General features: G+C 42.4%; 1 protein-coding gene across 2 annotated transcripts in view; it reads left to right on the top strand.

The window, feature by feature from the left end:
- arfgef1 (ADP-ribosylation factor guanine nucleotide-exchange factor 1 (brefeldin A-inhibited)) overlaps positions 1-12,961 on the top strand; it is a 52,160-nt gene that overhangs the window by 23,899 nt on the left and 15,300 nt on the right. For both annotated transcript variants that reach the window (XM_005722591.1, XM_005722592.2), the window contains 8 exons: positions 1,588-1,945; positions 2,820-2,945; positions 3,513-3,760; positions 4,148-4,281; positions 7,851-8,085; positions 9,413-9,512; positions 9,804-9,943; positions 10,032-10,140. In XM_005722591.1, coding sequence (XP_005722648.1) covers positions 1,588-1,945; positions 2,820-2,945; positions 3,513-3,760; positions 4,148-4,281; positions 7,851-8,085; positions 9,413-9,512; positions 9,804-9,943; positions 10,032-10,140 — 1,450 coding nt within the window. The remainder of the gene's footprint in view (positions 1-1,587; positions 1,946-2,819; positions 2,946-3,512; positions 3,761-4,147; positions 4,282-7,850; positions 8,086-9,412; positions 9,513-9,803; positions 9,944-10,031; positions 10,141-12,961) is intronic.

Raw genomic sequence — 12,961 nt, forward strand, 5'->3', positions numbered from 1 at the left:
CGGTAGACGAGGCAGACTTTGAGGCAGAGGCCTATTGTTGTGCTGTCGCTGCCTGCCCAGTGCTGCTGCTGCTGCACAGGGAGATCCACTTTGTGTGTCTGTGTGTAGAAGTATTCTGCACGCTGTGATCACAGGCACAGAAGCGCGCTCATGTGCAGCCTTCACTATCCAACTGAGGTGGCATTTAAATAATGAGCTTAGTTTGTCTTCGCCCAACCCTCCCAGTCGAGGCGCCTTCGTCCTGTCCCGCTACCGTCACTCGTAATCAATACTAATCGTTTCATTCGCAATGCCGTGTCACTGAATCTATTCGATTACATTTAATGCGAGAAGATCAGCAGTCTGGTTTAATTATCGAGAGTGTTGATTTGAGAGTAAGACGCAACGAGTTTAATGAGAGGAGTCAGTTTTTGATTTGCTTTGTAATAGTCAAATGATTGAATGTAATACTACTGATAGTGTAATTGTGTCTTATGGCTAGTAATGGATACAGACAGGCTAATTCATTGAAACAAATTCATTTTGGCTCATTTGTTCTTCTAATTAAAGCTCTGAATTCGAAAGAGGGTCCGCCGTAGCTCGAAAGATCACATTGTTTGGTAAATGTGTCACACTGTTTGTATTTTCGTCTGTGACCCACGTCCCCCCCCTTCAAGCTGCTCCTCCTCTTTGACTCTTGAGTCTGTCATTTGCCTTTTAACCTTTATTGTCGGAGAATCATCACACGCACGCTCAGATGGCAAAATGCAGCGCTGGGTTCTTGTTAATTTAGCTCGGCTGAGAAAATCTCCGCTGCTCGTAGTTATTTTTTTTCCTCGTACGGATCGGTGTTTGCTGTCAAGCACTGAAGTGTTAAACTGTTTTTTTCTTTCTTAAATATCTCTTTGTTTTCTCAGAAGCTTTTTCCAGGAGGCAATCAGCACAACTTTCACAAACATGTAATGTTTTTTTAATAGATTATGAGCACGTGCAAATGATTTATGACCCACTTTTGGTCTGTGCCCTGCCCAGCTAAAGCATGGCAACACTTTGCGGCGCTCCCCGTCAGAAGCAGCGGTTGCACATGTCAGCTGTGACACATCAGCCGGGACAGCCATTTTTCCACCAGAAATGTTTTGCAGCACCGGCGGGTTAGAGTAGACCCCGTTGACACGGGCCAGCATGAACCGATTCCTCGAAGTTTGTCTCATTGCTGTTTTTTTTAATGGCATGTCTTTCTTCTCAGTGCGTGCATTTTCATACGCATCTCCATATGAACACACATCTGATGTATGCTGGCAAACTGTACTGCTTTTTTTTTTGTACACTACAACTACAATCTGTAGTCATCTTTTGTTCTCTGCTTTGACATCTCAGTGAGTCTTCAGGGAATCTAGACAGGCTGATCAGACTTGTAATTGTTGATGAGTTTGTTTATATGCTTAACCTTTGCTTTTTTTTTCCTCTGTGTGTCTGTGTGTTGCATGCGTCTGTCTTCTATGATGCTTTTGCTGTTCTTTGCATGCTTTGTCTGTCTATGTGTGCTTTGCTGTTTTGTTTTGTCTGTGTGTGCGTGTGTGTGTGTGTGGGCCCCACCCCTGCTTACAGCTGCAAGAAGCAAAACAGCTGGAGAGAGAGCGGCACAGGCAGCACTCCCCAGTCACTCAGCACACCGAGCCAGACTCCGCCCAGCACCAGACCCACATTCATTCGCCGGCGAAGGGTCCGACACGGGAGGCCAACGGGCCCCTCACCCCTCCGACTCCCAGCATCACCACCCCGTCCACCCCATCGACGCCTTCGACACCGGCCCCGGAGAGCAGCGGCAGGTCTGCCCCCAAAGAGCAGGAGGACCAGAGGGAGCAGGAGGAGAAGGGAGAGAACCCAGACCCAGAAAACGGTTCAGAGTTCTGTGTGGCTGAAAGCGAACAAACCGAGGCAGACCAAGCCACTGCAGCGGCAGAAAGTAAGGCTGCACGCAGAGTTTCTTCTTTTTTTCCATTTTCTCTTTCTCTGTCAGTAGACACTGACAATCACAAAATATCTCTTCCCTGATTATGAACCCATTATCTTGCTTTTTTGTTTTTTTAAGTTTAATCTCTCCCTGTGCCACTAAATACCATGTTTGGCCACTAAAAGCGATCAACTCTCTCACAGCTAAGTGCTGTTTAACTGCCGCTTTAAATATATCAGGCACACGGCGTAACGTTCAAGAGCACGTGGCATGTCATTTGAGTTGTATCAACTTGTCCAGAGTAAACAGCACCTTGAATGCAAACTGTAAAAGCCTCGTGCTTAAAATGCTTTGCAGTTTGGTGTAATAATTAAAAAGAAACTGCAAGAACCAGTGTTTTCTGTTGCAGATATTTGATACTACAGATAGTGTTGCAGAAGCTCCTTCAATGAGGGAACTACTGTAGAATCTGAAGAGGAGAATAAAAACGTTTTTTAATGACATTGTAACTTTTTGCATGCTGGCCCCTTTTACTGCACTCCACACGCGGTTTTAAAAGATCTCTAGGCTATGATTTGGGTGCAGCAGCAAATCTACAACAAAATGACAGAAGAAGAAAAGAATCAAGGTGTCCAGACCTCAGCCTGACTCAAATGCTGTGGTGAGACCTTCAGAGAGCTGTGCATAAACAAATTCCTGCAAACTGAAGCAATGTTGTTAAGAAGAGTGGGCCAAAATTCTTCCACAATAACATGAAAGACTAATAAAGCCATTTTTTTAGAGCCTCTAGCTTTTCACGAGACTCTATACAGAACTTTCTTTTTCACAGGACTGCATGTACAACGTATCAAGGCGTACACTCAGACTTTACATGGTTTTTATTTAGGCGCAGCAGCCCAGAAGCATGCAGAGGCAGCTGAGGAGGAGGACAGGGAGACCCCAAACTATGAGGAGAAAGCCCAGGAAATAGTCCAGAGTATTCTGCAAGAGGTGGTCAATACTGTTGCAGGAGGTAAGATTTCCTTGTTGCTTGTTTGCTTAAATCGGTGTTTTATTTTTAAAGGCAGTGACTAATTGCGTCATGAGAAAAGTGGCTGACTGAAGAATAAACCAGCAACCAGCTGCTCTTTATTGAGGCCAACTCCTGAAAGTAGATTTCAGTTTGCTGTCGGAGTAGGAGATCTTTAAATTCTCAAAAACCTGTGCAGATTTGCAGCCATTATGCAAAGCTTACCCCAGACTTAGCGAGTTAGAAGAGTGTTATCTTATAATTTCTCCTCCCGACACTTCCGCGGCTCATTCGTGGAGGTGTATGGGAAAAGCAAAGAGCTCTTTCTCTGTGGGTAAAAGCTTAAAAACCTAGAAGAATAGTTCTTTGCTTCGCTAACCTCAGATGAAAGATGGCGGTTATGTTCCAGAGCAGTCTTCTTTCTTTGTAATTCGTCAGGTCGTCAAACTATGTCTAGAATGCTTTTCTCGTCATAAAAAAACAAATTGTGTCCCTTTTGTAGATCATTTTATGGTGTTTAAATATTACAGATTAGTGTATCACCCCTGTCGATTCAACTCCACCCTGCAGGCCACTGCCTGGACCCAGCAAACCTGTGCTCTGACACCAAGGAGTCTGGTGGCGAGGGGGAGCCAGCAGAGTCTGAGCCTGCAGAAGCGGCAACAGAGGGAACCCAGAGCTCCCTGGAGGATGAGGGCACTGTGGGTAGCGACAGCGAGCACGTCCATGCCAACGGCATCCCCGGCACACCTATTTCTGCCAGCTTCACCCCCTCCCTGCCTGATGACAGACTCTCCGTCTCATCCAACGACACTCAGGTACCAGGAAACGCAGCTTGCTTTTACTTTATGTCAAATTAACATCACCTGCAAATGATCAGAGCTTTGACTGTGAACCTTTATGTTACCCTATTTGAATCAAAAGCATGATGAAAGACATGTCACACACACTTTGAATACCTGTTTTGTTTTTTTAAATTAAGCTAAAATAGCTATTTTCTACAATTCTTATGTATTTACAATTTTTCCATTCAGCTGTATGTGACCAATTATGCAGGATTACACTCCTCAGTCATTGCTGTTAAAGAAATCTAATAGATTTGGAAGCTCACAATCACACACAGTTTATGTTAAGCACTCAACAGGATATAAAGAGTGAAAGTGGCATTTTTTAAAAGTATTTTTGTTTCTGTGGTTTGTCTGCAGGAATCAGGAGCAGCACCGGGCCAGCCGCCAGGTGCTAAATTCTCCCACATCCTCCAGAAAGATGCCTTTCTTGTCTTTCGCTCGCTCTGCAAGCTGTCAATGAAACCGCTATCAGATGGGCCACCTGATCCGAAGTAAGGATACAAATTAAACATAATGACTGCTCTTGTGTGTTATTTGGTTCGTCTGTTTCTGGTTAATGTTTTCGACTCCTTTGACTTATGCAAAAAAAAGTGAGAGAATTATGCTGTGTTAGGAGGGAAAGGTGTGATAGCAGCCTGATACTGAAATAATGCTGAGTTTTAGACACAGCAGTAAAAAAATACATAAAATGACTTCTGTTTGGTTTCATGCCTGTGAAAACCAATCAAGCAGACTCTCTTAAATTATGTCAGAGGCATTTGAGGTTTCACTTGAAGTCAGGTTTAATAACTGAGGATCGGACGGCAAAGCGCTCCACCTCGGTCCACATAGCACCAAACCCCTCCTGTCGGTTGGACGACTGGGCCTTGTGGCACCGCACTTCCTAGGTGAGGTGTTTGGGGTATGTCCTGCCAGGAAGAGACCTCAGGACGGAGCCAGCACACTTGAGAGATTATATCTCTGACTTGGGAGCGCGTTGGTGTCCCCCTGTAGACCTAAGAGGGGAGGTGGTCAGTTGGAGGAAGATCTTTGGGTCTTTGCTTCGACTTCTACTAATGAATGGATGGGTGACTGAGTGATTAACTGTAAGACCTAACTGTAAAACATTTTTGCTGCTAAACAACTGAAATAATGAATTATCCAAATAGTTTTGGACTTACTTTCTATCAGTTCATTGCTGTATCCCAATCTTGATTACTTAGTTTGCAGTGGAGGAACATATTACTGACATTTAATGAGAAATAAATGAAATTTTTAATGTGGTTATCTAAAAGAATGTGGAAAATCAGTTTTATTTGGATGCTTTCCAGCTGACATTCTCCTTCAAAAACCTTTGTTTGTTAGTAAAATGAATTAGTGATGTATTGTGCTTCCAGTAAAGCCCCCAATGAAAAGCTTCGATTTTTACTTGGTTTCATCTTTGGGATAGACATGCACAAATGTGAGTCATGGTTTAAAATGAGGATCACTCCCATGATAACTGCAGTGTTCTGATACATGATGATAAGGCAGACAATGAGCCATCACTCAGCATTTTCTGAATCACTTCCTGGTTTCATCCCATTTTAACTGCTTCCCTTTTTTAACAGCAGAAAAGTATAATTAGATTTGTGCCTTCATGTAATATTTCTTCTGACCCATCTCTGGTTTTCCAAAAAGGGCATGCGATTGGCTTGACCTGATGGCTATAGCTTTTGAGAAACTGGATTTCCCGCATCTGGTTTCTTTGTGAAACTCAATTCAGGCTCTGCTGGCTGGTTTGTTTACTGTTCCGTTTATTTAATCATCCGTCACTTTTATTTTACTTTAATCCGGTGAAATGAACTGCAATCTCAGTCCTTTGCTCAATAACTTTTTAATGAAAATGTTGAAAATTCAAAAGAAAGAATGGTGTTTGTGTGTTTGTGCCCATTTGTGTGTGTGTGTGTGTCTAATGAAGGCCACGTCAGTTACCTCAGCACTGATGTGCCGTGTCAGTGCCAGACAGAAACCTTTTACCTTCCTAACAAGGCTGTTCTGCCTCATGAGTCACACTTTGTCACTCTGTCATGAGGGAGCACACAGGCGAAAGTGTGGCTTTATTATTATCATTATCACCATCAGAAACTACTTTATTTTATTGTTTTATAAATTTGAAGAAATACTTGATTTTTATTCTAGATTTGCTAACCACCAATGTGCTAACTACTCTTTTCTGGATATCCTAAGGGGGATAAACTTAAAATAAAGGCGGATGCAGTCTTTGGGTATGAAAAGGAGGCCAGCTGTCTTAACCCTGCGTTTTTCTTTCTTATTTTAATGCTTTTAGTGTTGTAGTTTTCTTGCATTGTACTAACATTGCATTTCTTTCTTCACAACAATCTGGTTGGCGATAAAGCAGTATGTTTTCCTTTGCTCCATATTTTATGGCTATTGAAAGAGAAGTAGAGGCACCCTGTTGTTGTGCCACATAAATCCTAATTTGTCTGCTTGCCAGAGATGGAAGACATTGCACAGAAGCAGCCAAACCCAGAATATAAAGTAGCTGAAAGTGTGATTTTTGACTCGTTTCGTCCTGCTGCTGCAGGAAAACAGTTCAGACGGGCTGAGGCTATACGCGCAGGGGCACTTTGATTTGGTTTCCCGAGCATTTCTTTGATGCTGTTGAAGTTTTTAACTCTCTGATGCAGAGATACAGCATGATTTAGTTTTACTGTGCGTTACACTTTTCCCACTTTGTGGAATAACTTTGCTTGAAGGACAGATCATGTCACTTATAGGTACTTTGTTTTAGTGAGATTTTTGTTTCTCTTTTGGTTGCCAAGAGCATTTTGTGACGAAAATTTTTCATGGTTAAAAGCCTTGGGCAGATGATTAGATAAATTTTTTTGGTTGTTTTATGCAGCGCTGAGCGTTATTGCAGATTTGGATCTGTAAAATGCTATAGTACAGGGGTCTGCAACCCTGAGCACTCGTGCCACAGCTGACACGTGAAGGGTTTAACTGATGACACGACACGCGGTGAATTAATCTGAGAAGGAGCATTAAATAATAAATGGCCGGGCCACCGGTGCACATCGCAAATTAGCTCGCATAAACACGTCAGTTGTTCTTCTTAATGACGTTATCTTAGCTAACAACCCCAAATACCAGATTCAACTTGTAATTGGATAAAAATAACGTAGCCTACCTGTGAGAGGGACGTGGCTAGCTGGCAGTTTTTTCAAGCGATGCTGAAATTTCCACATTCCGACACAAATGCTTCAGGAGCTGTCCGCTCAGCGCAGTATCAGCACCACGGAAATACACTGATACATCCATGGACTCGAGACAGGATTCACGATGCGTCTTCGGGACTTTCAGGTGTATGGACCAATGTTTTCTTTTCTGATCTAACCAGAAAGCTTTAGCGAGCAGCTGGATTTGTCTCTCTTTAACTGGCTGGACACAGAGGACATCGAAATGCAGCTGATTGAACTGAAAAGCTCGACTCTGTGGGGTCAAAGTTTGCAGAACTACGAACGCAGCTGGAATCCACAGCTGTGCGTGTTCATGGAGCTTGCATTTTCACCTGCTGGGCATCACTACCTGACAAGTTTAACTGTGTTAAGAACATTGCACAGGCCTTATTGACAGTATTTGGCTCTACATATCAAAATAGCTGATCTGCACTATGCCAACGTCTGTGAAGAAATATAGTTCTATAAAGTTGTTTTATATAGTGTGTAGCTGTTGATGTAGAGCATTATTAAATCTATTGCTAATGCAACGGTTGATATGGCACATTAACTTCTGAGGAAATTTTAGATGACACTCATCATTAGAAAGGTTGCCGACCCCTGCTATAGGAGATGAAGCTTCACACATTGATATGTGCGCACAAACAAACCACTGCGCAGGGTATTTTTTTGTGTTTTAATTTAAGCCTTCTTTTCTATTCAAAGGAGACAGTCAATTCATGATAACAAGCTTATGTTATTGTTGCAGATGAATTTAATTTTGTAACTTTCCGAAGGGGAATCAATTGTTCCCCTTGCTTTCATCAAAGATTTTAACTTCCTCTTTTCTGTCCTCGTCTCAGGTCCCACGAGTTGCGGTCGAAGGTCTTGTCCCTCCAGCTGCTGCTGTCCATCTTGCAAAACGCCGGGCCCATCTTTAAGACCAACGAGATGTTCATAAACGCCATCAAGCAGTACCTGTGTGTGGCTCTGTCCAAGAATGGGGTCTCCTCTGTGCCTGAGGTCTTCGAACTGTCTCTTTCCATTTTCCTCACTCTCCTTTCTCACTTCAAGACACACCTCAAGATGCAAATCGAGGTAAAGCATTTGCTTTAAGTTTGGACAAAAGCACTGGGTCTCCTACACAAGAGCTGTCGGCCATAGAAACCCATGCCGTGAAGCTCCCGGCACACAGTTTCTGTGCTGATGTTAATGCCAGAGGAGCTCTGCAGTTATTGAGTCAGCAGAGACTGCACTCGGGGACCTTTACATAGTCTGCCACTTCACGGCTGGGTTGCTGTGGTTCCTAAATGCTTTCATTTCCTTTCTGTTACGGCATCACAGTCGTATTCAGTTGTGTTTGTAAAGGCACACTGCATGGCTAACAGTAGGCGTGACCCAGTGCTTTTGTCCATATAGTTTATGAAAGTATTGACCATAAACTGTATATAAAAAATGATTGTGGTAACACAATTGGAAGCATTAAGTCTGGTATTTCAGTCGTTGCCATCTTGATTATGTAAGTGACAGAAGAAGAGTTTTCAGTTGATATCTCCTTTCTTTGTTAGCTGCATTATTTCCAGACAACTGTATTAAAAATGCAAACATCTAGGAAGGCAGCGACCTGTGTCCTTAAATCCTTATTAGGTGTAAATGTGAATAATAAAAGAAATCCTCCTTGTACATTACTGATGAAGGGAAAATTAGCTTTAGAGACCCAAGTCGTTTGTGCCCGGCTACTTTTGGACTTTCAAAGAAGTGCCGTTTATAGCAAAAAGGTATCGACAGAAAGGATCGCCATAGAAAGCAGCAGTTTCTGCACTAACAGCCTCTGGAACGTAGTACAAAGAAATGTTTTGAACCCAGAAGTCATTCAATATTTTTCCCATGGTGAGTCAAGCTAGGATATTTTTTCTCTCTTTTATTTTTACTTAGATGTGCAGGGAAAACCCGATGAACTACTTGGCTAGTTCATCAGCCAACTAGTTCATCTGGCACCTGGTTCACTTTGTAGGAAACACAGGAACAATTGAGGTGTTAAACGCCACATTTAAAAGAGAAAATAATTTTGATCGACTTGTTTTTACAGTGAAGAACTGTCAGTATATATGTGTATCTTTCATGTTTATATCTAGCCTCTTTCAGTGGTAAGAGATATTGACGGGCTGTTACCATATCTGCTGTAACGTTCTTCCTCCTCTGCCTACAGTTTATTCTTCTGAGTCTAACTGTCGAACATTTGACATCCACCTGCTATATTTGTTGTATCCACTCGAGGGGAATCGTGTTTTGCTTCTGGAGGGTTGCGTGTGGGCTTTCTCTCTCTTTTTCTTTTTTTTTGGTTATGCAGGCAACTGAAGGTTGTTTTTACCTCTCCTTGTGTGTGTGATTCATGTTTACACTGTCACATGAACTCTCTCAACAGGTGTTCTTCAAGGAGATTTTCCTGTATATTCTTGAGACGTCCACAAGCTCCTATGACCACAAATGGATGGTTATACAAACCCTCACTAGAATATGTGCAGGTTGGCTTCTCTCTCTATTTTCACTTCTCTTTGTGTCATTTAGAAAATAGAAGTACTTTGATTGGGGCTTTAGATGTGGTGCAGATATATCTGCTAGTTGTCAAAAAAGTTTTTAGCTGTACAGAAATGCTGAATAATACCTCATATGAACTGCTTCCTTTTTCACGTGACTGTCGTAACAAAGTTGCAGTTTCATCTAATGATTAATTATTATCTTTATATGTATGCCTATTGATTCACCCTCCACATTTTCACTCCCAAACTCCATCTGGCTCCCATCTGTCCCATCAGACGCCCAGAGTGTGGTGGACATCTACGTGAACTATGACTGTGACTTGAATGCTGCTAACATATTTGAACGGCTGGTCAACGACCTCTCGAAAATTGCACAAGGTCGTGGAGGCCATGAGCTTGGGATAACCCCCCAGCAGGTGATTTTATTTATTTATTTAATTTAAAGTTATTATTGCTATTATTCACAATCTTGGGCTGAAAAAAATTGTTGGGATGCTTTTCTAGGAGCTGACCCTGAGAAAGAAAGGCCTTGAGTGTCTAGTGTCAATCCTGAAGTGTATGGTGGAGTGGAGTAAAGACCAATACGTCAACCCCAATTCCCAGACCAGCCTCGGTGAGACACTCGTGTCTTTTATCAAAACTGTCTGGCAGTCATCAGACCTGATCTGAATACAAGGCATAACCTTCCTCTTCATTGTTATTCTGCACACTGATCAGTGTTTGGCTGGTAGTTTGAAACAATCCAAGACAGGCTAGCTGTACACAGAACAATGTGTTACTGCAGGGGAGAGTGTAGTAATTCCTTAAAAATAACAGTGAAGACTGTTTGGTTAAATTGCAGAATACAGAACATATAACACGAATGAATACATCAGGACACAAGCCTGTAATATTACTGAAGTCTTCAGAATGAGCTTTGAATGTATGACTAAAGCTTAAATAAAAGGAAGTGTTGTAGCCTCCGTCTTTTTCAATCCTCCACCTAATGTAGGAAATATGATGCTAATTAAACACTCTTATGCTAATTAAGATTGAATATTTTTTTTTATTTTATTTGCCAGATTTTTGATAAACGCTCCTATTTCCAAAATGTAGACATTTCTAGCAATAATTTCATAATTCAGGCTTTTAAAGGTTTTTACTGGTTTGCGATAAAGCTCCATCAGCATAGTTGCAATCAGAGGCAGGGTGGACAGCTGGCATTCATCTGGGAGAGCTACAACTCTTAAGAAGAAATGCAAACGTTCATCAGCTCGGTTCCCACCGCTCGAAGCAGCGGGATAATGCCCAGAGGCTGGCGCAGACAGGCTAATCCAGGAGGTTTAATCCTGAAAAGAACGATACCTTAGGCCGAGCCATGATTGAGGCGGGGGGGGGGGGGACTGAAGATATCTTCAGTGTCAGACTGGCCCTTGGGTTTTCAGCACATCGGAGGATTTCTGTTGTTTGCTCAAACTAAGGAAGAGTACAGCTGCGTGAAAGCACTGGAAAGATATCCCAGAAGCCTTCTGGAGCAGCCCATGGGCTAGCCTCAGGCTGGGCTAACAGGGCTAACTAGCATAGGCAGCTGTGTTCGCTCACAGTGGCGCTATTTCTATTTCACTTATGCCACCTCATTAGCAATCTAGCAGGAACTCATAGGTTAGTAGTGGTGTGCGGATCGATACTGAAATATCGATTCTTCCGATCCCAGCAATTTATGTTCTAGAATCGATTCTCATATTTTAATATTGATATTTTAGTACTCTGGGGTAAATTTGTAGTGTTTCCATTAAAATGAACGCAGTGGAAAGAAACTATACAATTCGGATCGTCTAATTTGGAAGGAACTACTTCCTCTTACGCCTTTCATAGTCATATGCGGAATACAAATGTGTGGCAGCCCCTGGCGTGCACACTCACAACAATGGCTGAGCGCAAACAGAGTCCTGTGTGGACACGTTGTTGTGGCAACACCACTGACCTCGTCAAACACCTCGGAGTAAATCACATCACAGAATATGATAAGCTTATGTTGAGGCGAACTGAAGAGGAGGACAGGGACAGGTGCTGCTAGGGCGAGACAGACGTCTCTCGCAGAGTCCTTTAGTGCTGCAGGCAGGCAACATGCTCAAATAGCGCACAACGTCAGTTTTTTTTTGTTTCTATATGATTATTCTGCATTATTAAGCAATAAAAACAAGTTGTCTGATGTCCTCTAATCATTATGAAGCAATATGGTTATGTTATTATTACAATTACATAATACAATTATATATTGTATTATGAAATGCAATGAAACATTAAGTTTTTGTACAGAGTATCAGTATCGGATCAGTATCGCTGGTACCACCCTGAATTTTACTTGGTATCGGATCGGAAATGAAATCAGTGATATCGCACATCACTATAAGTTAGTATTTGAATTTTGAATGTTACGTTTGCCGCCGAATTTCAGACAGAGAAGTTTTCACTGTTTTTCTTTTATTTTACAATGTGGAATATGAATTGTGGTTACAAATAGAGTATAGCAGTACAATATATCACATCCCCTGTTTTTAAACTGTCCCTTGTCTCTCCTTGTGAACGACTTCAAAGCAAGAGCAGGTAACAGTAGAGCAGTATGGAGTGTTTGCTGGAACGTGTTTGCATCGCTCGTTTTACACCCGTTGTGTCCGTAGGGAGTTTTGTACTAATGTTGGGTTACATAGCTTGTGTTTGAGAGTTTCCTGTTGCCCAGCTACACCCATAGATTTGTAACAAAAACCGTGTTTGAATTTAACCACAACTACTAATAGGTGAAAATTCTGCTGGTTGGTTGTGATGGAAACGTTATAAAGTAGTTCCCCGACGCACAGCTTGTGTTCCCCCATTGTTTTCCCTCCGTTCTGTAAGCCGGGGAGTGGACACAGAGTGCCAGCTCACATTACTGCGGCTTTGTCCTGAATGTTTTAAAGAGTTTCCGATAGGTAATCAGACTCCCTCCGTCTTACAGCGTGGACTCGCTCCAGCAGCAGCAGATCCCTGAGCTTACTCCAGCAGGCTTAAGAAACCAGCCTCTGTTGGTGTCTAAGTTCTTTCTGCTTTCCCTTTGACGACCTGGAGCTTTTCAGATAACCCACCTTTTATAATACCCCTCCCCTCCCTCCTGCCTTGCACCTGCTCCGACAGTGTGAATAAATGTGTGTTTCTGGAATTCATTAAGCTGCGATTGTGCACAGATTCGAGTAACGCTTGCATTCATACCCTCCCTGCCAACAACAACAAAAAATCATTAAGTAGACCTTGGGTTCATTTTCTTTGGTCCAGTTTTCCCCCTTTTAAATGACTGAAGTTTGTCTCCTGCAGTACTAACTTTAAGTTAGCTGTTTTTTAAGCCTTGAGGTCATGCTTGTGCCAGAGTTTCAATTAAAGGCCTGGATGTTTGCTGGGAGTTGCAACAATAGTCTTTTTTT

This window comes from Pundamilia nyererei, unplaced genomic scaffold (genome assembly GCF_000239375.1).
Source record: "Pundamilia nyererei isolate P.nyererei 1_Seehausen unplaced genomic scaffold, PunNye1.0 scaffold00007, whole genome shotgun sequence".
NCBI lineage: Eukaryota > Metazoa > Chordata > Actinopteri > Cichliformes > Cichlidae > Pundamilia > Pundamilia nyererei.